Raw genomic sequence first — 23110 nt, 5'->3', positions numbered from 1 at the left:
ACAAGTTTGCTGCAGAGTTCATGGTGCTTTGATAAGATTAGAGTATTGGATTAAACCCACGCTCACTTGGATCACTTCATGGTTTTATCACGAGTGATTAGTGAGACGATAATATTATATATTCTTAAAACCGAGACGTGTGCGTTGTTATTTGTTGGTCGGTTGCACATTGATAATAAGTAAACGCACTAGTAACTTGGTGTTATAAAACTCATTGTTGTGTATGATTCGATCAGTAAATGCAAGCGAGCATTTGAGTCAAAGTTTATCCATTCCTTTTATCCAAAGTGGGATAAAAGCGATATCTGTGGGCCTCTCGATGATTTAATGATGACACCTAAGCGCTTGGCCAAGCCGGGACTAAGTTGATGTGTTCAATTGTAGTCTGTTATCAATCGTCATAAATCAGAAGTCGGGAAGCAGTATAGAGAGAATGATTAAAATTCATGTCTTATGTCTATACGATATCTTGAGAATGGAGGAATATATGATCCCTTATCTAGAGGACACGTTATTTGATAAGATCAGAGTTGACAACGGCTTTTGAAAGCTACGATTGCTGATCAGGTACTGAAGTCATACGGAAAATAGTTATTACACTTATCCAAGTGGGAGACTGTTGGATTAGTGTCTAAGTCCATAACTATTTTGGTATGTACTTGACCCGATTATGAGCATGGTCCTTTTGGGTTGCCTTCACCATAACAATATGTAGGATGATTTAAGGAGAGAAAGGTTTAAATATGATTTATTAATATATTATGAGAATAATATATTAAAGGAGAAATCATATTGTTTAATTAGTATTAGTCAAGAATTAATTGATAATTAATTTTGTGGCTAAAAGAGATTAATTAAATTTAGGGGACTGGACTGCGATTATTGGATAATTGAGTTATTGGGCTAAGGAATGCTAAAGGATCAAGGGGTGAACGAAATTATGATGGGAGCCCATCATATTTTCGTCCATGGCCTTATCCAGAAGGTTCCACGGGCTGCTTAGAGTTTAAGCTGTCCATTAGGGTTTTGACTGAAACCCTAGCAGCCCACACAAGTATATAAAGGACCCCTTAGGCTCCAAAAACGTGGACAACTGATTCTCTAGGGTTTCTAGTCGTTTTTGGGCAGCCTCTCTTCTTCTCCTCTTCATCCAAGTTGCATAAGGTGTTTGTGACTCCATTAGAGGTGCAACACTTGAGGCACTAAGCTTTTGAAGCCAATCCAAGCAAGGAATTGATTGTTATTGCTATATAACAATCAAAGGTAATTCCATAAACCCTAATTCAGTTTATAATATGTTAGATCTAAGTTTATTAGTCTTGGATTCAAAGCATGTACAATAGAGAAACCTAGATCCAAGCATTAGGGTTTGTATGAGCACATAGGATTGTTCTTATGCCTAAAACCTATCACATTCTTGATGACACTAATCATTTCAAGGAATTGCGGGTTACGTAAAACATTGAAAGGGCTTCCGTTAGCACATAATAGAGAACAAAATTTTTCAAATACTTTGCAACTCCACTTTTTTCTGCTCCTGTTACCTTCTTCCTAATACTTTCTCACTTCTGTTAATCTCTAACCATGACTGGGCATTTTCTAATGTCAATAGTTTTCCCTGCAACAGGTTCAAAAAATGGATATGGATTCAGGTGTAGGATCTGGTAAATTTTCCTTTACAGTGGTTACAAACCCATTGTTTAGAACCTCTAACATTTTTACTGTTTCCTGCACCATTGAATGTAACTTCTTCAAAAAGTGGTCTGCTTGCATCCTTTCCTTCACGGGCTGTTGATCTTTGTTTTGTTTGTTGTACTTCATCATCAACATCAATATAATCTGGTTGTGTTTCACTGATGTGGGTGTTGCTTGTGTTTCACTATCTGCTGGAGTATTGGTATTTCTTCCAAACACCATTTTTTCTCAATCCATAATATTGATAGCTTGGTACAGAGGAATTCGTTTGAGATCGGAGACACACCACTTTTTCTAAGCGTCTCATTAATTCCTGCCAAAGTGAAAGTCGACACTGAAATTGGCATCCATCGCGATTCCAATTGAGGCGGTACACAAAATTAATCGTCCCACACATAAATTGACTATCGATCGACCCATTGACAATCATCGATTTGCTATGCTAAAATTCCGATTCGACTTTCATTCCTAGAGCGACTTGGTACGACTTCGCACCCCGATTCGGTACATAACGATCTGGTATGAGGTACGCAGCCTTATGGATGAATAAGGTAACTATGTACGCCCCCATAAGCTAAGGATGTAGAAGGATCTGCAAATTGCATTGTAGAAAGAGAAATCTTGGAGTCGGTAAAGGCGGTAAGAGAAAGAGGAGTTGCATGAACCAACACACTTTGTTGACCATAAGGATGTCGAGATGAGAGAGGGTGACATATTGAAGAGAAATAACGATCTACTTAAATTTGACAGGGGTAGAGAATGTGAGACCGTCATTGGCTGAAATTGGGTTCCGTATGGTCATGGGTGAGGTCATTGTTTTGGAGTCAAAAAGGCCAGCCAATTGTACATTGTAGAAGCTCCAAAATATCCTTCTTTTGGGAAAGAAGGATATATGAGCCTTGGGAGACAATTTTAATTCCCCACAAGAAGCTCAAGGGGTCTAAATCTTTGATAGAAAAGGTCGTGTTGAGTTGTTGAATGACCTTGTTGATTGCAACATTGTTGTTTTCGCCTTACGGTAATGACGATGTCGTCGACATAGACCAACATGTATATAGTGGTGCCCGCACGTGAGTAAATAAAGAGTAGACTCGACAGTTTGGTACATGACACGAACACGACATGCGTTTTTTCATGTATGGCAGTACTATGGCTTTTGCAAATTCGTGTTCCATGTCGACACAACTTTCAAATTCGTTTTTCGTGTCTTACATAGGTTGAACACAAATTTACTTGTTTAAACACGTATAAGACCCAAATAATTTTCGTGACGTAGTTGTCGATGTTTGATAAACAAAAGGTAATTGATATGTAGGATATTGAACCTCTTACCAATTTGCCATCACCAACATGAAGAACGTCATTTCCATGGTAAGCTCGAGTCGTCCATGCCTACTAAATCGGAAGTAACATGGTTGTTCAGTGTTTGGTGCCACAGGCAACGATAAACCTTGTATATCTTTTTTAGGGTAGGTGGCACTAGAAAACCCTAGGCTTTGATACCATGAAGAGCCGTATAATTGTGTTATTGTATATAATGAGAATAATATGTTACAAGAGATCTCTATATATAGAGATAAATATCACACTTAGGTATCTTTTAGTCTAAGGTAATTACAAGAATGTCATCATTACTTCCATCCCAAAAAGTTACATTGTCTTCAAGGTGGAAATTTGTGTACTATGGCCCGAATATTGCTAAAATAGGAGCCATTTCCTAGGTCTTCATAATCAGGCCCCCACCCTATAGGGGCGGGGGGAAGGTGGGTGACCGCCTTGGGCGTCACGACGTTTGGGGCCTAATATTAATTATGCTCGTTACTTAATATATTTCGTTCATTTTGCAAAAAATAACAAAGTTACTTAATATAAAAGAGTGGTTGAGTTCGATTCTAAGCAGACGCTCTTCATAAAACAATTTTTTGTATATTGTATAGGCAATTTTTGTAGGTTATTTAAATTCTAAAAAAAGTTGTTTTGTAAAAAAGAGAGAACAAAAGCTTCGCACATTTTTCTAATTATTACACACCAGACATTTTTTTTAAGTATTTTAAATTTTAAAAAAGTTAATAAAAAGAACAAGAGTAAAGTCTTCATAAAAGTATGTTGTATGTTGAGTCGGGTTATATATATATATATATATATATATATATATATATATATATATATATATATATATATATCAAATTTTAAAAATTTGATTGTTAAAAACCTTGTGTGTTTGAGAGTGTCTCAGACGATGGATTCATCTTCTTCTTTCATTAACGCCTTGTTCCTAAGTTTTTTTTTGTAAATTTAATAAAGGAAAAGAAAGGAAAATATTGACAGAAAGAAAGGGAGGGGAAGGAATTTTTTTTATTCCGTGTTTCCGAGTTCGGAGGAAATGAGAGGAAAATTTTAAGTTTTTGTGTTCACGAGTGTCTCACCCCCAAACCAGATCGGCGGAAACATTCGAGGGTGGATGACTTCATGTATAGTATCATAACAACGAACGTAATATTGAAGAAAGCAAACACAACCATCATCAATATAATTGAAAGAGTTACATCATGGAGTAAGTTTACATGTTTCAAAATCAATTACATCATGATGACAAAATAAGTTTGAGTTTATCGCTTTAGCGTCCCGTCCTCGAAATCAGTTGATTTACCTGTTTAGTAATTTCCTGAGAATACAAGTTGTTTTGAAAAGTGTCAACACAAAGGTTGGTGAGTTCATAAGAGTTTTAAATTGAGAAATAAATTGTTTTCCCCGTAAAAGCAATTAAGTTGTTCCAGAAAATCCGATATTTTCCTCAAAATGTGAAATGTAAGTTTCTATGTTATGAAATAGTGCATCCTAGAATTCCCTATAGATTTCTTCTATAATTTCCTTGTGTATATGCTAGAGTTATATAGAACCTAGTCGTGATTGGCTTAGAATTTGTGGTTCCGCCTTATTTCCTGTTCCTCGTTGGGTTGTGGGCCTAGGGCATACCCATTACCTTCGACGTTTTATCTAACTTTAATTTTATATAACTAATCTGTCACACCCCCAAACCAGATCGGCGGAAACGTTTGAGGGTGGATGACTTCATGTATAGTATCGTAACAACGAACGTAATAGTGAAGAAAACAAACACAACCATCATCAATATAATTGAAAGAGTTACATCATAGAGTAAGTTTACATGTTTCAAAATCAATTACATCATGATGACAAAATAAGTTTGAGTTTATCGCTTTAGCATCCCGTCCTCGAAAGCAGTTGATTTACCTGTTTAGTAATTTCCTGAGAATACAAGTTGTTTTAAAAAGTGTCAACACAAAGGTTGGTGAGTTCATAAGAGTTTTAAATTGAGAAATAAATTGTTTTTCCCCGTAAAAGCAATTAAGTTGTTCCAGAAAATCCGATATTTTTCTCAAAATGTGAAATGTAAGTTTCTATGTTATGAAATAGTGCATCCTAGAATTCCCTATAGATTCCTTCTATAATTTCCTTGTGTATATAAGTTATATAAAATTAAAGTTAGATAAAACGTCGAATGTAATGGGTCTGCCCTAGGCCCACAACCCAACGAGGAACAGGAAATAAGGCGGAACCACCAATTCTAAGCCAATCACGACTAAGTTCTATATAACTCTAGCATATACACTTAGACATTATAGCTGAAAACTAACAATGCGAGATTGAATGTGGTCTTAAATCCAAAAACCGGAACCAAACCCTAGTGTAGTGTACGACATAATAATAGTGGCTGTGAACATAAACTACACATATCATAGTTCATCGGATAGTGATAGTGACTAGTGAACATGAACTATGCATATTATAGTTTACCAAAAGTGGTGGTGATGGTGAATATAACCTATACATATCATAGTTCATCAAATAGCGATAATGGTAGTGAACATGAACTATGCATATTATAGCTTATCAAAAGTGGTGGTGATGGTGAATTCCTTTCTTGTAATTAAGTTCGTAGTGTAGATGAAACATAAAATATACCTATTATAGTTTATCACTTTGTTTGTAATGTATATACGCCATAACTATACCGATTTATAACTAGCATGTTCGTTTGTGGGGGTATAATGGACTTAACTATACTTGTTATAGTTTATCTTAATTATTCATAGGGGTAATAACCCTCTTGTATGTGTAATACCTTTAATGATGTGTTTGTCATGTAAATGAATCCTAAACTATACCTATTATAGTTTATTAAATATTTGTTTGGGTAGTGAGCATAAACTATACTTGTCATTGTTTACCAATGTTTGTATTTTAATGGATATAGCCTTGTAATACCATTTATATATTTACCATACTTATGAAGGTAAGAATCTATTTGTTTTCTGATGTATGTCTATATAATAAGCCAAGATGACATATATGATAATAACATATCATTACATGAAGGTACACACCTTGCTCAACAAGTTACAAGGTGTAAATGAAATTGAAAACATTTTTCTAGTATTGTCATTTCTATTCTGTTTTTAGAAAATTCATAGAAAAATAATTAAAGGTGCAAATCAGAATCCGTAAATTCTGAGAGTTTGGAAAATGAGTCTAGTTTGTTCATAATTTTTATTATAAATTTTAATGACCTCTAACTTGTGTGAAAAAGTCCATAATCACAGACTGGTCCGGATTGATGTTTGAAATGATAGGCAGTTTTGTAAAAATCACCATAAATTGTAGAAAAATCATATGGAGATGTGCAAGCAGTCATTTTAAAGCTATGAACTGGAACTACTTGCACCTAAAAAAATTTTGAAAACTAAAATGTTTAATTTGTCCAAAACAGTCTATGAATGGAGTCCAACTTTTCTGATGAAAGCTGTTAGAAAATTTTAGTTATGTTCTTGGTGTTTTAACTTGTATTCCCCCACTAAAAACTTGAGAAAACATGAAAATGTAGGGGTATGAACTCACCTTGAGTGGTTTCAGTGAGTGAATGTTGAAGAAGTGAAGTGTTCAACTCAAGAACACTTGAAGAATTACTTTGAAGATTCAAGAATCTAACACAATAATGAGGGAAATTTGTGTAAGAATCAATGATTTGAGTACAGGGAAATGTATTAGTCATGAGAAAGGTGATAAATCTTACCACAAATGAGAGAAAACTTGATGATCAGCCCTTAAATCTCGAATTTGAGGGAGAGAATTTGAGAGAAAAGTGGGTTTTGATCTTTGGTAGAAATGAGAGAAGTGAGTGAGAATGAAGAGTGGGAGAGGGGATTTCCCAACTCCTTTGGACGTAAGTTGCTGGAAAATGAGTGGGGTAGTACCATGAGGTGACTAGGAGTGGTGGGGAGTACAATAGTTGGTCAAAGGAATGGGTATGGGGTGGTGGTTTGTGCCAAATATTATGGCAAGATTCACACTCCACCTCAAGATCTCACTTAAAAGATTTTATTCTCAAATAAATATTTTCATGAAAATATGCCCAAATTATGATTATTTAGGGTCTTAAATGTTAAAATATTATTTCTGGATAAAATCTCACGCTAAAATAATTAAAAACGGGCTTAAAACGTTAAAAGTATTGAATACCGGGTGAAAAAGGGTGAAATCCGAAGTCAGGACCGGAGTCTCGGTCATCAGCAGCCAAAACCGGAGTGGCTTAGTCGCTTCGGGAGGATCTGAAGGGAAGGGACTGCGGTCCGAAGAGAAGCTCGCTGCGGGGGGGCTCGGTTCTGGATTCGGCGCTGCGGCTCGCTGGCTGCGGTCAGCTTGCTGCGGCTCGCTGACTACGGTCAGCTTGTTGCGGCTGCACCCTGGGGCTTCGGTCCTAGCTACTTCCGGTCCAAGAGGGTCCGACCCTAAGAGGCTTCGGCCCTGTAGAGGGGATTTTGGGTCTTTTTGGGGTTTTTCTCCATTCTAACTCAATTTTAAGCGGTTTTTGACCTGGTTAAGGGTCGGAATGACCCGAATGACTTCAAAAAGTTACGGAAACTTTTGAGAGAGATTTGGGAGAGATTTCACATTCTTGGAGAAATTTGACATTCTTGGAGAGATTTCACACACAAAGAGATATTTGGGAGAGATTTCACATACTTAGAGAGATTTGGGAGAGATTCTCGATAAGAAGAGATAGAGTGAAAACGATTGAGAGCGGTTTCGTTTGTGACCTTTTTGAGTGTCCGGCTTCGCAATGCAAGGTCCGTAAACCCTGTTAAGCCTTGTTTAAGGATCTTACACACTCCCGATGAGTATGCAACATTGTTTTATCGGTTTGGCTCGTCACTTACCACAGTTTTAGGTTAAGGAGATCTAGATGTACGTACTTTTCGATTTATGATCTCTCATTAGAATAACGAGTTGTTTAGTAAATACATAACGTAAGCCCTAGTACACAAAGGGTTAGTGGGTTGACCGGTTTGACTTGCCGACTTTATTTGACTTCGACTTGACCAGAATTTGACGGTTGTCACAACAAGTTAGGAGGGAAAAGAAAATAAGTTTAAAGATTTTACTTTCCCTCACTTTCTTCCCAAATCCACCCAATTTGGGAGGAAAATTTGGAAGGAAAATATGATTTCAAAATCTTTTCATTCTCCTCACTTTCTTTCCATTAATGAAACTCGGGAACACAATTTTTCCTTAGACATCTTTCACTTTCCTTCCATTAATGAAACTCGGGAACACAATTTTTCCTTCGACATCCTTCACTTTCTCTCCATTTCCATCCACATCCCTCCTTAAGTAGAACTCGTGAACAAGGCGTAAAACAAAAATCCATATAACAAATTCAAATATGTTAATTTTGGTTTATCAGTACAAAGGAAAATGTGTAAACAAAAAGAAATATTAAGAGGTTTTAATATTTAAGAGATAATAGATGGGTTGAATTTAATAAGATTTCCATAATAAGATGTTTTTTCTTATATTTATCCCAAAGATATGAAAGCCGGCCCTATTCATAATCTTATGTGTCAGACATGGAGCATTTTTTTTGTCATTTCTCGATTTGTGTGTGTCATCCTTGCGTTGGAGTCATACTAATCTTCTCTGCATCTTGCTAGCTTGTTAACGGCAGATGAGCCATTAAGCTATTTAAAAAAAAAGATATATCTGATACGGTTGGTGTACTAATGCCAAATATGCCATTAAACTATTTAAAAAAAAACTTTTTAATTATTGAAAATATGTTCCATTAGACTTTGTAAAGTTAAAAGCATTGTAAGAAAATTTTGGTAGAGTTGTATGGAAATTAGAATGTTGATATGTCAATTCATTAAATTCTAACGAATTCAATGCATTATGTAGATATATATATATATATATATATATATATATATATATATATATATATATATATATATATATATATATATATATATATATATATATATATATATATATTCCCGTTTGAGCATTTAACTATAAATTGCCTTAAACATGTGAAGAAATGAGCGTTTTTCTTTTAAATTTACAAATCACTTTCTGTTGTTGTTAACAGGGTGAAGCTTACAAATTATTTTGGCCTGAAAAACAAGAATTTGTAAGAATGGCAGTGAAGTTTGGAGCCACCATTATCCCATTAGGATTTGTTGGGGAAGATGACATATTAGAAGTAAGAATACACTTCCATACTCTTTACAAAGTCACTTGACCTTTGAAGTCAAACAAACCAACTTTCAATTTCATCCTCAAGTTAACTTATTTCATGTTAATCATCACTACTTAATATTGTCAAGTACTTCGTTTCCAGCTAATCATCGATTACAACGACATGAAAAGAATCCCTTTCCTCGACCAATTGATGAATGAATTCAATGAAGGGAGAATAAACTTGAGGTATATTTATTTGGAAATATCATGACTTTTGTGATTATCTTCACTCATTAATTTGATGAATACTAATACTTCTATTTTCTTTGATACGAGGGAGGGGATGAGTGGAGAGATTGCTAAGCAACCTTTTCATACTCCTGTAGTTTTACCAAAACTACCAGGTCGACTCTACTTTATGTTCGGGAAGCCTATACAAACAAAAGGAAAGGAAAATATAGTAAACGACAAAGATTATTTGCAAGAATTATACATGCAGATAAAATTTGATGTTGAAAAGAATGTAACTTATTTGTTAAAGAAGCGTGAGGGAGATCCATATAGAAGTATTGTTCAGAGGCTCCTATGGGAAATGAAATATGGGGATTTAGATCGAATTCCATCGTTTGATCCATGAATGTAACTTATTTGTATGTTGTAATCTTCTTTTGTTTCACTGTGTGGGAAGTGGATGTAAAAGTTGTTGCCCTTTGCTCATATAGCCATGAAAACAGAAAATGAAGAAAATGAAGAATATTCCGATGATTGTAAACCATTTCTTTTATGAACGAAAAAAAGGGGGGAAATGAATTCATAATCTACCATCGATAAATCAACATAGTCACAAACCACCATAAAGATATCAATTATGGAAAAAAAGAGCAAGCATCGAATTCCCCCTTTCAGTAGGGTTCCATAAAAACTTGCAAAATTAGTCGAAAGTTTGAAAATATTACGACGAAAATTGACCTCGTGCGACTGATTTTGGAAGCTTTGTTTTCAGTACCAACTTGTGCTTTTAGCTTCGCTGGGCTGCAATGGAGATACCAACAAACGGAAATGATAGTCTCCATCCTCTTCGACCTCAAATTCGCCATTCGATCATCCAGGTAAAAGAAATTTTTAACCTTTCTTCTTTGTTCCTTGATTCTGTTTATATGAGTACGTTTTTCCCGCCTACATATGTGATTTTCAATCTCTCTGTCATTCATATTGGATGATACACGAAACGCACATTTCATTTTGTTCCCGAACTCAATTAAACACGTAACTTGCACCCTTTTGTTAGGGTTTCTTGTTACCGAATTCATAATTATACAAATATCAACACATTAAAATCCCTAAAACTACTAAAATCGTAGAATCACAGAGCAAGAGTCTTGATTTTGATTTTTTAGGCGCAATTTTCTTGTGGAAGTATTCCATAATGGCCTTACTTGTGAGCAATTCAAGTGTCTCATCATCATCATCACCCTTTTTGTCTCAAGACAAAACCCATAGGCTGCATTCACGTGTTCTTGTTAGGAGTATATTCAAGATCAATGCAGCTTCTTGTGTTAACAGAAAGAATACAGTTGTATCACTAGCATCTTATGAAAATGGAGGAAAAAAGAGTTCCCAAAATGCCCCTGAGAAGTTGGAACCTTTGTGGGATGATGGTTATGGAACACAAACCATGAAAGATTACACTAAAATAGCCATTGATTTGAGTCGTTTAACTAGTAATGATGGTGGGCCACCTAGGTGGTTTTGCCCTGTTGCCTGTAACAGGCCTCTAAAAGATTCTCCTGTTCTTATGTATTTGCCTGGTAATTGGTATAAAATTACACAAATTACCGTTTTACCCCTGCAAGATATGCTTATATTTATTTACTTCCTAATTGGATGTGTAGGGTTGGAAGGAACTGGAACTGGCCTTCTTGTACATGAGAAAGCTCTTGGAAAGTGAGTTAATCTTCATCTTCTCTTTGAACATTTTTTTTCTTATAAACTTTTGTTTTATAGAATCTTTAATAGGAAGATATAAATGTTTGCTTAAATTTTATACAATGACAGGGTTTTCCATGTTCAATGCTTGCATATTCCTTCTCATGATCGAACACCATTTGAAGGTTATCATCTTCTCTTGTATTTATATTATGTAAAAAACTTCATGGAACCAAATGAGAGAGTAAATGACCGTTTTACCCTTGTATTTGCATGAAAGGGTTGATTAAAATTGTGGAAGAAAGTGTAAAGATTGAACAAAATTTGTCCCCAAATAAGCCGATTTATTTGCTTGGAGAATCTTTTGGAGCAATATTAGCACTTGCAGTTGCTTCTCGTAACCCTACAATTGACTTAATACTCATTCTAGCAAACTCAGGTTAATTATTCTTTTTGTTTCTTTTCACAATTTCTTTTATTTTATGCGTGTATTTTTTTTTCTTCATTTCAGCAACTGCTTATGAGAGATCATCACTGCATCCATTAGTAGGGTTCATGAAGACTCTTCCTGTTGAACATTATGGCTCATTTCCTTATCTCACAAGCTTCCTTTTAGGTATTGCAACTTAGAATTTGATTAAGATAAATCATAATCCTCTTTTTTGATTTATTTATTTTACAATTAATTTTCTTTCAGGTGATTTTGTAAAGATGGCAATGGTTAACACTAATGGTCCAAACCATTTGCCTTCTTTTGGGCAATTGATTGGCAATCTTACTGAAGATATCCCACTTCTTTCTGTAAGCAACACCTTCAACTTTACAAAATTTACCAAAAAGCCCTTCTAATAACTTCCACTTCCATTCTTGAATTTTGCTTCGTATAGGCAATGACCACAATAATTCCAAGAGACACTCTTGATTGGAGGATTAAGCTTCTTGAATCAGCTGCTGGATATGCTAACTCTCGTCTTCATACTATTACAGCTCAAGTTCTAATTCTTGCCAGGTTTTTTTTCTTTTTTCTTTTATTTTTTGTAACTTCATAATTCAATTCTTGTTTTTATTAATAATAATAAAATATTTGCATTTCAGTGGAAAAGATAACCTCTTACCAAGTAAAGATGAGGCCCAAAGGCTTTCAAGATTATTGCCTCACTGTGATATACGTGTGTTTGAGGAAAATGGGCACACAATATTAATGGTATATATTAATTAAGATCTTTTTTTGCACTTTTCATGTGGACAAAACTACCCCTTTTGGGTATATTTGGTAATGACAATAAGGAGGGCATTCACGTCTTTTGCACAAACAAGAGATCAAAAGCAAGTCCCCACCTTTTTGGGTGGGACAAAAATTTGCAATCTTGTTGGAATATATTAAGATCTTTCTTTTCACTTTTCTTGTGGACAAAACTACCCCTTTTGGGTATATTTGGTAATGACAATGAGGAGGGCATTCACGTCTTTTGCACAAACAAGAGATCAAAAGCAAGTCCCCACCTTTTTGGGTGGGACAAAAATTTGCAATCTTGTTGGAATATATTAAGATCTTTCTTTTCACTTTTCTTGTGGACAAAACTACCCCTTTTGGGTATATTTGGTAATGACAATAAGGAGGGCATTCACGTCTTTTGCACAAACAAGAGATCAAAAGCAAAATCCCCACCTTTTTGGGTGGGACAAAAATTTGCAATCTTGTTGGAATATAAAATGTAAATTGTTTTTTTTGTGTTTTAACAAATATCAAAATCTTTCATTGTAGGAAAATGGTGTTAATGTGTTATCGGCTATAAAAGCTACTCAATTGTATCGACATACTTCAAAGTTTGATATTTTTAGAGACTTTTTGCCTCCAAGTATGACAGAGTTCAAAACCTTACCAATGGAAGCTTGGTAATTTAATAAATTTAGAAACCAATAGGAAATAAAAATATTATATATAACATAATATTATGTGATTGAGTGTAGGTGGTATAGGCTTTACATGGGTGCATCAATGTTTTCAACAATGGAAGATGGAAAAATAGTGAGAGGTCTTTCAGGGGTTCCAGATGAAGGACCCGTATTAATAGTTGGTAATCACTTGTTATGGGGAGTTGATGTTTTTTCTATTGTTTTAGAGTTTTTGAGAGAAAAGAAAACCATGATCCATGGCTTAGCCCACCCTCAGATCTTTGAATTTGATAAAAAATATGAATATCTCATGATTCCATATTCGGATATTATGAAACTATTTGGTGCAATTCCGGTGTCTGGAAGAAACTTCTTCAAATTGTTAGCAAGAAATTCGTATACATTACTTTATCCTGGTGGTGCTAGGGAGGCTCTCCATCGTAAGGTAATCAATCACCAATTCCATTCCGCTCCTTTGTGATTCCATTCCGTTGTAAACTTTTAAAATAATGGTGAATAGGGTGAAGGCTGCAAATTGTTTTGGCCTGATAAACAAGAATTTGTAAGAATGGCAGTTAAGTTTGGAGCCACCATTGTTCCATTTGGAGTTGTTGGAGAAGATGACATGTCAGAAGTAACAACAACTAACTCATTCTCTTTACAATTTCACAAACTATATTTTTTTAGTATTACTTATTTCATCTTTAATCATAATTGATGTTGTTAATCTACTTTGTTTCCAGCTACTCATTGATTACAATGAAATGAAAAAGATCCCTTTCCTTGATCAAATGGTGAATGAATTCAATCAAGGGAGAACAAACTTGAGGTGAATTTTTACTATTATGTTTTAATCACTTTTTATATGTGAATGCATAATTGCTGATTATTTTTTTTGTTATTTATGTATAGGGAGGGGATGGGAGGAGAGATTGCTAAACAACCGCTTCATTTTCCTATATTTTTACCAAAGCTACCAGGTCGACTGTATGCTATGTTTGGGAAGCCTATACGAACAAAAGGAAAAGAAAATATGTTGGATGACAAAGATTATATTCAAGATTTGTATTTTCAGATAAAATGTGATGTGGAAAAGAATATGGCTTATTTGTTTAAAAAACGTGACGATGATCCATATAGAAGTGTTATTCGAAGGTTCGTGTGGCAACAAATGAATAATGGGGATTTGGATCGAATTCCCTCTTTTGATCCATGAATGTTATATTATCTATATGCCTTTTGTTGTTGTTTGATGATTATACATTCTATTATTTATATAGATGTTTGTACGTTGTATCTTTTGTTTATATTTCATTAGAAATGTTTAGGTGTGAAGTTAATTACATTATTAAACAAATCCGTTTAACCTTTTTGTACTAAATGACAAGTAATTATAAATCAATGTCAAACTACCAATAAAATACAATTTGATACATAAAGCAAACATGAATGAATTTTGGTCGATTATCAAAGTCTTGCTTCGCATTTTCTTTATGTATATTGTTAATGTAACTAGGGGTGTTTGTTTAAATGGATCGATTAAAGGTTTAAATGCAATCTCTTCAATCAAATTTATATTGATTTTGGTTTTCAATATATGGACTTGAAAAGTGCAAACTAAATTAAAATTCGATATAAACGTCCTACCTAATTTTAATTCGGCTTGAACTTGATATCATTTATGTAGGTTTTGTTTTTCATTACAAGATTTCCAGTTTTGGATTCTTATCATACTTTTTTCCCACCTACATACATGACGTTGTATCTCTATGTCATTCATATGGAATGATATATACATGAAACACACATTTCATTTGGTTTTCTTGAGTTCAGTTTCAGTACGTAACTTGCACCCTTTTCTTTTGTTTTCATTTACTGAGTTTAGAATTTTACATACATACGTAGCTTCCACTTAAGATAACAACAATCAAGATATGATATTCCTAAAATTCTTTAAATCATAGAGCAAAGTCTCGGTTTTGATTCTTGAAGCAGTTTTCGTTTTCCCTATGAAATCTTCCATTGCATTACTTATGAACACTTCCATTGTTCCACTATCACCCCTTTTCACTCTAAACAAAAACCTTATTAGTCTGCGTTCTCATGTTCTTGTTAAGAGTGTAAGTAGTGACGTATTATCATGGGCTTCAGTTAACATCAATGGAGCTTCATCTGTTAACAAGAATGATACTGGGGATGAAGGTAAAACGAGTATACAAAATGTTCTAGAAGAATTGGAACCTTTGTGGGATGATGGATATGGGACACAAACTGCAAAGGATTACGCCTATATAGCCATGGATTTGATTAAGAATGATGGAGGACCTCCTAGGTGGTTTTGCCCCATTGCATGTGGCATACCTTTAAAAGATTCGCCTATTCTTTTATATATTCCTGGTAATTTATAATATCTGATAGCTACACAAATTTCAGAACATGTATGCTTCCTTGCTTTTATTTCATAATAAAAAAAAAAAACTTTTATGCTTATAATTTTGTGTTTAAAATTTAATGTCTTTAGGGATAGATGGAACTGGAACTGGACTTGTTGTACATGAGAAAGCTCTTGGAAAGTGAGTAAAGCAAGTTTCTTGAAGAAATTGATTACTATTTTTTACTTTCATCAACTTTACAATTGTTTTTTTTCAACTTTGATGACAGGGTTTTTCATGTTCAATGCTTGCATATTCCTGTTCATGATCGAACACCACTTGAAGGTTTTGCACCTTTTTTAGTGTTGATATTGCTCATAACTTCATGAAGATATATAGTCCATTTATATACTAGCTAGCTATATAAACTTGCTTTGCATGAAGGTTTGATTCAAATTGTGGAAGAAACTGTGAAGATTGAACATAATTTGTCCCCAAATAAGCCGATTTATTTGCTTGGAGAATCTTTTGGAGGAACCCTAGCACTTTCAGTCGCTGCTCGTAACCCTACAATTGACTTAATACTCATATTAGTAAACCCAGGTCTCTTTTTTTCTTCCGTATTTTCTTCTATTTTTCAGTAAATCCAATTTCATACATGTATTAATTTATTATTCAATGAATATTTTAACCATTTCAGCAACTTCATATGAGAGGTCACAAGTACACCCTTTATTGCCACTCGTAAGAGCTCTACCTGAGAAACATTATGGGATGCTACCCTATGTCATACCCCCTCTTCTGGGTAGGTTATTGCTTGAATTAATTAGGGTTTTCTCCAATTTAATAAGTTGTATATATGTAACACTAGGGTTTTTATTCTTGCATGTATTCTCTTTTAGTTATGCTAACATTTTCTTTTCAGGTGATTTTGTAAAGGTGGCAATGGTACAAATCGATGGTAATGGTGTAAATGATTTGTCATCTCTTTGGAAATTTCTTTACAATTTACCACTTCTTTCTGTAAGACTCACCTTCATGATCTCTTACTTCTTTAGCTCTTGTCATTGTTTTAGTTTTCATTTTTGTTAGCGTTATGCAATATGGTCCATTCTTAGCTTGTTCAATCTACTATATGGATTATGGAATGCATTTTTTCCTCATTTTTATACTTTTATTTTTTCTTATAGATAATGGCCAAAATATTACCACAAGACACTCTTAAATGGAGGTTAAAGCTAGTTGAATCAGCTGTTGCTTATGCTAATTCCCGCCTCCATGCTATTACAGCTCAAGTACTCCTGCTTGCTAGGTTAATTTCTTTCTTCTTTAGCTAATAAGGGTAAATTTGTAAAAAGTCGGGACTTAATGGGGAAAGTCTCATTTCCATAACTTTCTGTATTAAGTCGTTCTTTTTGCAGTAAGTAAAAAGGAAACACAAACACCCATAGTTTAATTACCCGATTAATTTCTGTTCTCATTAAGTCCATTAAGTAAAATAGAAACAAACACCCTGGTTTAAAAAGGTGTACTTGTAGATATTTCTTAATTCATTTAGCCTTATGGAATATAATATTGCTAAGATATTTGTATTTCAGTGGCAAAGATAACCTGGTGCCAAGTAAAAACGAAGCCCAAAGGCTTTCAAGATTCTTGAAGCACTGCAACGTACGTGTGTTTGAGGAAAATGGGCACACAATCCTATTGGTAATAAGATATCCTACTTTGACCAGTTTGACTGATTCCCTAGCGTCCACGTGGCAAAATAAAGCAGTAATGTGGGTCCCTTTTTGTTGGTGTAGGAGAATGGTGTTAATTTGTTGTCCACTATAAAGACTAGTCAGATGTATCGCCGTTTTTCTAAGCATGATGTTGTTAACGACTTTTTGCCTCCTAGCATGAGAGAGTTCAAAAACTCACCAATGGGGTCTCGGTAACTTAACAAATTTGACTTGTTTTATCATCTTAATTAATAATTATACTCTTTTAATTGTAATCAAATGAAGACTATGTGTTCCCACTTTTGAATTTTATTCATACGAGCTTAACCAAATATTAAGGTACGATTCAATCCACTACAGGTGGCATCGCCTTTACATGGGTGCAGCAATGTTCTCAACAATGGAGGATGGAAAGATAGTGAGAGGTCTTGCAGGGATTCCAGATGAAGGACCCGTATTAATCGTTGGTAATCACATGCTATGTGGATTTGATATTTTTCCTATTATCTCCGAGTTTTTGAGAGAAAAAAAAGTCAAGCTTCATGGTTTAGCTCACCCACAATTCTTTCAACTTGATGAACAACATTTCATGATTCCAATCATCGATATTTTGAAGCTATTTGGTGCAATTCCAGTTTCTGGAAAAAATCTTTTTAAATTGTTAGCAACAAAATCGTACACGTTACTTTACCCTGGTGGTCTACGCGAAGCTCTCCATCGTAAGGTGCCAATTTATGCATGAAATAGCAACCTACTTTATTATTATTATTATTTTGAAATGGTGAATTAAAAAATTTATATTGTGGTTAACAGGGTGAAGCTGCCAAATTGTTTTGGCCTGAAAAACAAGAATTTGTAAGAATGGCAGTGAAGTTTGGAGCCACCATTATCCCATTAGGAGTTGTTGGGGAAGATGACATATCACAAGTAACAACTTATATACAATTTTACTTCATACAACTTTTGATCAAATAAACTAGTTTTCAACTTTTTTTATCTACTTTTTTTACTAGATAATCCTCGATTATAATGACATGAAGAGAATCCCTTTCATTAATCAAATGCTCAATGATTTAAATCAAGGGAAAACTAATTTGAGGTGAGTTTACTCGGTTTTTTCGGTCTACTTGAGGTGAATTTACTTGGTGTTAGTTTTATTTCTTGTTTGAGTATCATATTGTTTTGGTGATAGAGAGGGGATGGTTGGAGAGATAGCTAATCAACCACTTCATCTTCCTATACTTTCACCCAAACTACCAGGTCGACTCTACTATTTATTTGGGAAGCCTATACGCACAAAAGGAAAAGAAAATATGTTAGATGACAAAGAGTATTTGAGGAAATTATACTTGCAAATAAAATATGAGGTTGAAAAGAATGTGGCTTATTTGTTAATGAAAAGGGAGGAGGATCCTTATAGGGGTTTGGTTGAGAGGCTTGTGTGGTTAACAACTATGGGTTCTTTAGATCAAATCCCATCATTTGAGCCATAATGTTGAATTATCTTGGTATATGTAACTTTTGTTTAGGAATGTATTTTTTGTTGATTTTTAAACAATATTTAAGAGTATTTATTCAAAAAAATATGTGTTAGCGAGTACTTGCGGATTGTGCTAAGAACTGGAGTAAAGTTCTTTATTGTGAATAAGTATGGTAAAAAAATGACCATCCGTCTGAAATGACCTTATTTCAGATTTCTAACTCACTTATAAATTTGATGAACATCTTTGAAATCCAATATATATATATATATATATATATATATATATATATATATATATATATATATATATATATATATATATATATATATATATATATATATATATAGTTCGAAGTCTACTGTTCTTAAATATATATTTTTTTGTTGGAAATGTCTATTTTGAAATATATTTTCTTGTCCGGAATTTACCTTTTTCTAAGTTTAAAATGTACTTTTGATACGACACAAAACAAGTATGACACAAATAAACGGACTTCGAAATGCAAATTTTCTAACTTGGTAGTCATTTTGGTAAATGGGAAAAAACTTGGTTATTATCTTAAATTTTGAATAATTATGTGGGTATTTTATGAGGGTTCATTAAAATAACATGAAAATCTTGTTAACTTATTGCTTTGTGAGGATACATGTGGCCAGAAGTTGTATCAATATGCCATGTCATTTCTAACTTATGTAGCATCATCAAAAACCATTTTCCTGGTTTTTGGTCCCAACTCCCAATACATATGCATTCAAACATTACATTCTCATTTTGACATTACAATTCTAAATTAGAATATAGCATAAATACCGTTTGATTTTGATGTAATTAGTTATTTTCAAAACTCACTTATTGGTTTGATTTGGTTTAGGATCGAATTTGGAACCCTTTGTCATTCAATCATTTGTAAGTTCTCTTAGATGTTGAAATCACTTGATTTCCTAATGAACTTGTTATCTTGACAACTCCTTCAATAGTGTTTATCGGAACGCAACACTACTTCTTGTTGCTTCTAGAAAACTTGTGTCATGAATTACTTTCCAATAGTGTTTTTTTGTTCATGAGTGTTTCTTATACATTAATGACATTAAACTTTAGTATGTGTGCTTTAACTTTATAGTAAAAATGAGAAAATACACTTCAAAGTTTAAATGAGACAAATAAACAAGAGAGAGAAAAAAAAATAATAAATAAATAAATAAATAATGTTAGGAACTATACACACATAACTCATAAGCAGCAAAAACACACAGTCCGACGCGGAGGGCTACCGTGAAATCAAGGAGAAAATGAAGAATATTCCGATCATTCTTATGGGTTGCGGAGGCGTTGGGAGACAACTCCTCCACCACATCGTCTCCTGTCGAACCCTACACGCAAACAAGGTACAGCACTGAAATAATTTATCTCCACAACTTCAGCTTCATCGATAATGTTTCGTTCGATTGGTATACGTCTTGTACGATTACCTGCGCTAAGTTTCGAGTTGGATTGTGCATATAATAGCGAGTTATAGTTGATTTGGGTTCTTATGATACATAAATATTGAAAATGCAGATGAATTAGGACCATATTTGTTCTTCAATCCTAGGGCTCTAAGAACTAAGATACCTGAGAATATCATTTGCATTTTTCAGGGAATTCACTTGCGAGTTGCGGGTATATTCGATAGCAAATCATTTCTTGTTGTACCAGATGTCTCGTCTATGGAGTTCAATGATACCTTTTTGATGAACATTTGCCAGATCAAATCAAACGGCTTGTCCCTTCAAACATGTGTTGAATCTGGTAATTCCATTGATATTTTCACAGCATCTGAGTTATGTATCATTTCATATTCCATCTTTCATGATTACTTATAAACTAATAGTCACTGAATATCTTTCTCTTCTTCTTCTCTTTTCAATTCTTTAGGTAAATCTGAAGCTTTTTCATCTCCCGAATCCACAAAAAAACTCACAGACATGGCTGCTCGTTTAGGTAAATGTAAATTGATCACTACACACTTTTTCACTACAAATTTATAAGATTCAGATTTTTACTGTTCTTTCTTTGAATTTCCATGTAGCTTTTACCCTTGTTGATTGCTCTGCAAGTTCAGAAACCATTGGAGCTATTACACAAGCAGTAAATTTAGGATGCTGTGTTGTGTTAGCCAATAAGAAGCCTCTTACTTCTTCAATGGTATTAAACAAGAGCAAATTGTACATTTCCTGCAATTTTCCCTTTAGATTAATTTTCAACTTTATGGATTGCAATTCAAATAAAAATATTCAACTTTGTTTTTTTACAGGAAGAATTTGATAACTTATTCTTACAACCACGTCGCATTAGACATGAATCAACAGTAAGTAATGTTTTTTTTTTGTATTTTTATATTTCATATTTTATTATTTTAGTGTGTATTTATGGGATAAATTTACTTTCAGGTTGGTGCTGGACTCCCTATTATAGCATCATTAAATCGAATAGTTTCATCTGGAGACACTATTTATCGCATAATTGGAAGCTTGAGTGGTAATAAAAATATAAAAAAGTGAATAAATTACATTTATTTAGTAAATAGTAGTTACATATGTTTTATTTTATCCCTTAAAAATAGGTACATTGGGGTATGTAATGAGTGAGGTAGAAGATGGAAAGCCATTTAGTGAAGTTGTTAAAGCTGCTCAAGCCCTTGGCTATACTGAACCAGGTCAAATTTATTAATATTTTTTATTATGAAAAAAAAAAACTTATGGTAAACTTTTAACTCTTAGATCCTCGTGATGATCTCAGCGGCATGGACGTTGCAAGAAAGGTTTATACTTTATATCTCATCTCTATCTCCACTTAAAATTTTGTAATATTCACGGTTTATTCCCTTCATAGTGTTCAATGACCAAAATACCCTTGTGTAGTTGGTGGTCCATCTTGATATTAGTTAGCAAGAAACGGATGGAGTTCGATTCCATTACTTTGCTATATAGTTGTTTGGTTTGTAAATATGTCAAAAGACTTGGAATGTAAATTATGCTAAATGACCAAAATACCCTTTATTTTATATTTGAACAGGGTTTGATCCTTGCACGACTTCTTGGGCACCGTATGGATATGAATAGCATCAAGGTAGGTGCTTGCTTGCATAAGTCACAAGCACATTCATGTATCTTGGAGTTATTAATGTTCTCCATATGTGACATTTTACATCTTTTTACACCTTTTTAAAGATTGAAAGTTTATACCCTGATAAAATGAGGCCAAACACAATGTCTCTCAAAGACTTTTTAGCAAATGGCCTACAATTATTGGATAACGATATTGAAGAGAGAATCAAAAAAGCTTCTTCAAACGGGAATGTTTTGCGCTACGTTTGTGTCATTGAGAACTCAAGGTATCTATCTATCTATGTGGAGGGCATTTACGTCTTTTGCACAAACACGAAATCAAGAGCCAATCCTTGTTCCACCTTGAGTGGAACAAAAAAATTTCAAATTTTGTCTTTTTGACATTTGTCCTGATCGGTCCAATGCATGCCAAACACAGTTCTGTCATGTCATGTCATGTGTCATGTCAGTGTACACTGTCAGTCAGACAGACAGTGTACACTGATGAATGAGGGGGTAAGTTTGTATTTGAATGTGAAATAGGTGCAATGTTGGAATTCAAGAGCTACCAAAAGAATCGGCTTTGGGAAGATTGAGAGGAAGTGACAATGTGGTTGGTTTTCTGACTTTTTCTATTAAGTCGTTCTTTCTGAATTAAGTCTATAAGAAACTCTTATCAGATTAAGTCATGTTTTGTTCCTATTAAGTCAATTAAGTAAAAATATAATAAGTGTTGTGTAGGTGGAGATTTACAGTCGATGCTACAAGGAACAGCCATTGGTGATTCAAGGTGCTGGAGCAGGCAATGATACAACAGCTGCTGGTGTTCTTGCTGACATTCTTGATCTTCAGGATCTATTTACATAAACAACACACACACACATCAATAGTTTGTGAAATTACCCTTGTGCCCTTGATCGGTTTTAATGCTTCGATTTGAAGATAATTTTGCGATGCACTTGAATTATTTATCGTATCTAAAGTGTGTTTGTTAGCTTACAACCTACTAAATCACTTTGTTATAAAAAATGGGTTATTTTACACAACATTTTCAATGAAAATCGAAAAAAAGCTATATAGGATGACCAAAATTGTAATTTACTCTTAGATTTAAAATTGAATTAAAGGATATCATGGTTATATTACTATTTAAATATGATGTGTTGGCTTCATTTTTTATAAATGATACTAGCTTAAAAAATAGATGGGTTTTTACCTTCTGTTAAGTTGGCAAATTAAATTTTCAAATGACATTTTTAATTTTATAGGGTAAGTTTAGCTAAACTAGCTAGAAGCTGGTAAATACACGATGTAACTTTTATTTGTGTAGAAGTGTTGGAATGGAAATACATGTAACCTTTTGAAAGATGTAAAATAACATAAAATAT

The 23110-nt window shown here is 33.9% G+C and overlaps 3 protein-coding genes and 1 non-coding gene across 4 annotated transcripts; 3 read left to right on the top strand and 1 right to left on the bottom strand.

The window, feature by feature from the left end:
- Positions 1–8630: 8630 nt before the first annotated feature.
- LOC145060737 (U6 spliceosomal RNA) lies at positions 8631–8731 on the bottom strand. The gene has a single exon (XR_013686922.1). It is a non-coding gene; the product is annotated as a U6 spliceosomal RNA (small nuclear RNA).
- Positions 8732–9116: 385 nt separating this feature from the next.
- Positions 9117–14360, top strand: LOC145056889 (phytyl ester synthase 1, chloroplastic-like). The gene is made up of 16 exons (XM_079004610.1): positions 9117–9259; positions 9398–9483; positions 9574–10346; positions 10635–11045; positions 11130–11181; positions 11293–11348; positions 11444–11602; positions 11675–11779; positions 11861–11964; positions 12051–12172; positions 12259–12367; positions 12929–13059; positions 13135–13504; positions 13580–13693; positions 13803–13888; positions 13972–14360. The coding sequence occupies exons 4-16, from the start codon at positions 10664–10666 to the stop codon at positions 14273–14275; spliced, it is 2094 nt and encodes a 697-aa protein (XP_078860736.1). The 5' UTR covers positions 9117–9259; positions 9398–9483; positions 9574–10346; positions 10635–10663; the 3' UTR covers positions 14276–14360.
- Positions 14361–15061: 701 nt separating this feature from the next.
- Positions 15062–18760, top strand: LOC145058578 (phytyl ester synthase 1, chloroplastic-like). The gene is made up of 13 exons (XM_079006465.1): positions 15062–15456; positions 15581–15632; positions 15721–15776; positions 15876–16034; positions 16132–16236; positions 16357–16454; positions 16622–16743; positions 17030–17138; positions 17234–17364; positions 17513–17876; positions 17966–18079; positions 18166–18251; positions 18345–18760. The coding sequence occupies exons 1-13, from the start codon at positions 15069–15071 to the stop codon at positions 18643–18645; spliced, it is 2085 nt and encodes a 694-aa protein (XP_078862591.1). The 5' UTR covers positions 15062–15068; the 3' UTR covers positions 18646–18760.
- A 1094-nt stretch (positions 18761–19854) lies between these two features.
- LOC145056888 (Glyceraldehyde-3-phosphate dehydrogenase-like family protein) lies at positions 19855–22668 on the top strand. The gene is made up of 12 exons (XM_079004609.1): positions 19855–20021; positions 20274–20424; positions 20551–20616; positions 20705–20820; positions 20930–20983; positions 21066–21153; positions 21239–21331; positions 21396–21436; positions 21691–21744; positions 21846–22009; positions 22266–22335; positions 22464–22668. The coding sequence occupies exons 1-12, from the start codon at positions 19926–19928 to the stop codon at positions 22587–22589; spliced, it is 1119 nt and encodes a 372-aa protein (XP_078860735.1). The 5' UTR covers positions 19855–19925; the 3' UTR covers positions 22590–22668.
- Positions 22669–23110: the final 442 nt, after the last annotated feature.

Source organism: Lactuca serriola, chromosome 6 (assembly GCF_051521515.1).
Source record: "Lactuca serriola cultivar US96UC23 chromosome 6, Lser_US96UC23_V15, whole genome shotgun sequence".
Taxonomy (NCBI): Eukaryota; Viridiplantae; Streptophyta; class Magnoliopsida; order Asterales; family Asteraceae; genus Lactuca; species Lactuca serriola.
The sequence above is the reverse complement of the archived record's forward strand: the minus strand, read 5'-3'. Positions and strand labels throughout refer to the sequence as shown.

Bases quoted from the DNA above. Each gene is read 5' to 3' on its own strand.
- LOC145056889 (XM_079004610.1), top strand. From the start codon at position 10,664: ATGGCCTTACTTGTGAGCAATTCAAGTGTCTCATCATCATCATCACCC. The intron at 12,368-12,928 runs GTATATATTAAT...CTTTCATTGTAG, and splicing joins ATGGGCACACAATATTAATG to GAAAATGGTGTTAATGTGTT. The intron at 13,505-13,579 runs GTAATCAATCAC...AATGGTGAATAG, and splicing joins GGGAGGCTCTCCATCGTAAG to GGTGAAGGCTGCAAATTGTT.
- LOC145058578 (XM_079006465.1), top strand. From the start codon at position 15,069: ATGAAATCTTCCATTGCATTACTTATGAACACTTCCATTGTTCCACTA. The intron at 16,744-17,029 runs GTTAATTTCTTT...TTTGTATTTCAG, and splicing joins CAAGTACTCCTGCTTGCTAG to TGGCAAAGATAACCTGGTGC. The intron at 17,877-17,965 runs GTGCCAATTTAT...TGTGGTTAACAG, and splicing joins GCGAAGCTCTCCATCGTAAG to GGTGAAGCTGCCAAATTGTT.
- LOC145056888 (XM_079004609.1), top strand. From the start codon at position 19,926: ATGAAGAATATTCCGATCATTCTTATGGGTTGCGGAGGCGTTGGGAGA. The intron at 20,425-20,550 runs GTAATTCCATTG...TCAATTCTTTAG, and splicing joins TCAAACATGTGTTGAATCTG to GTAAATCTGAAGCTTTTTCA. The intron at 21,332-21,395 runs GTCAAATTTATT...TTTAACTCTTAG, and splicing joins CCTTGGCTATACTGAACCAG to ATCCTCGTGATGATCTCAGC.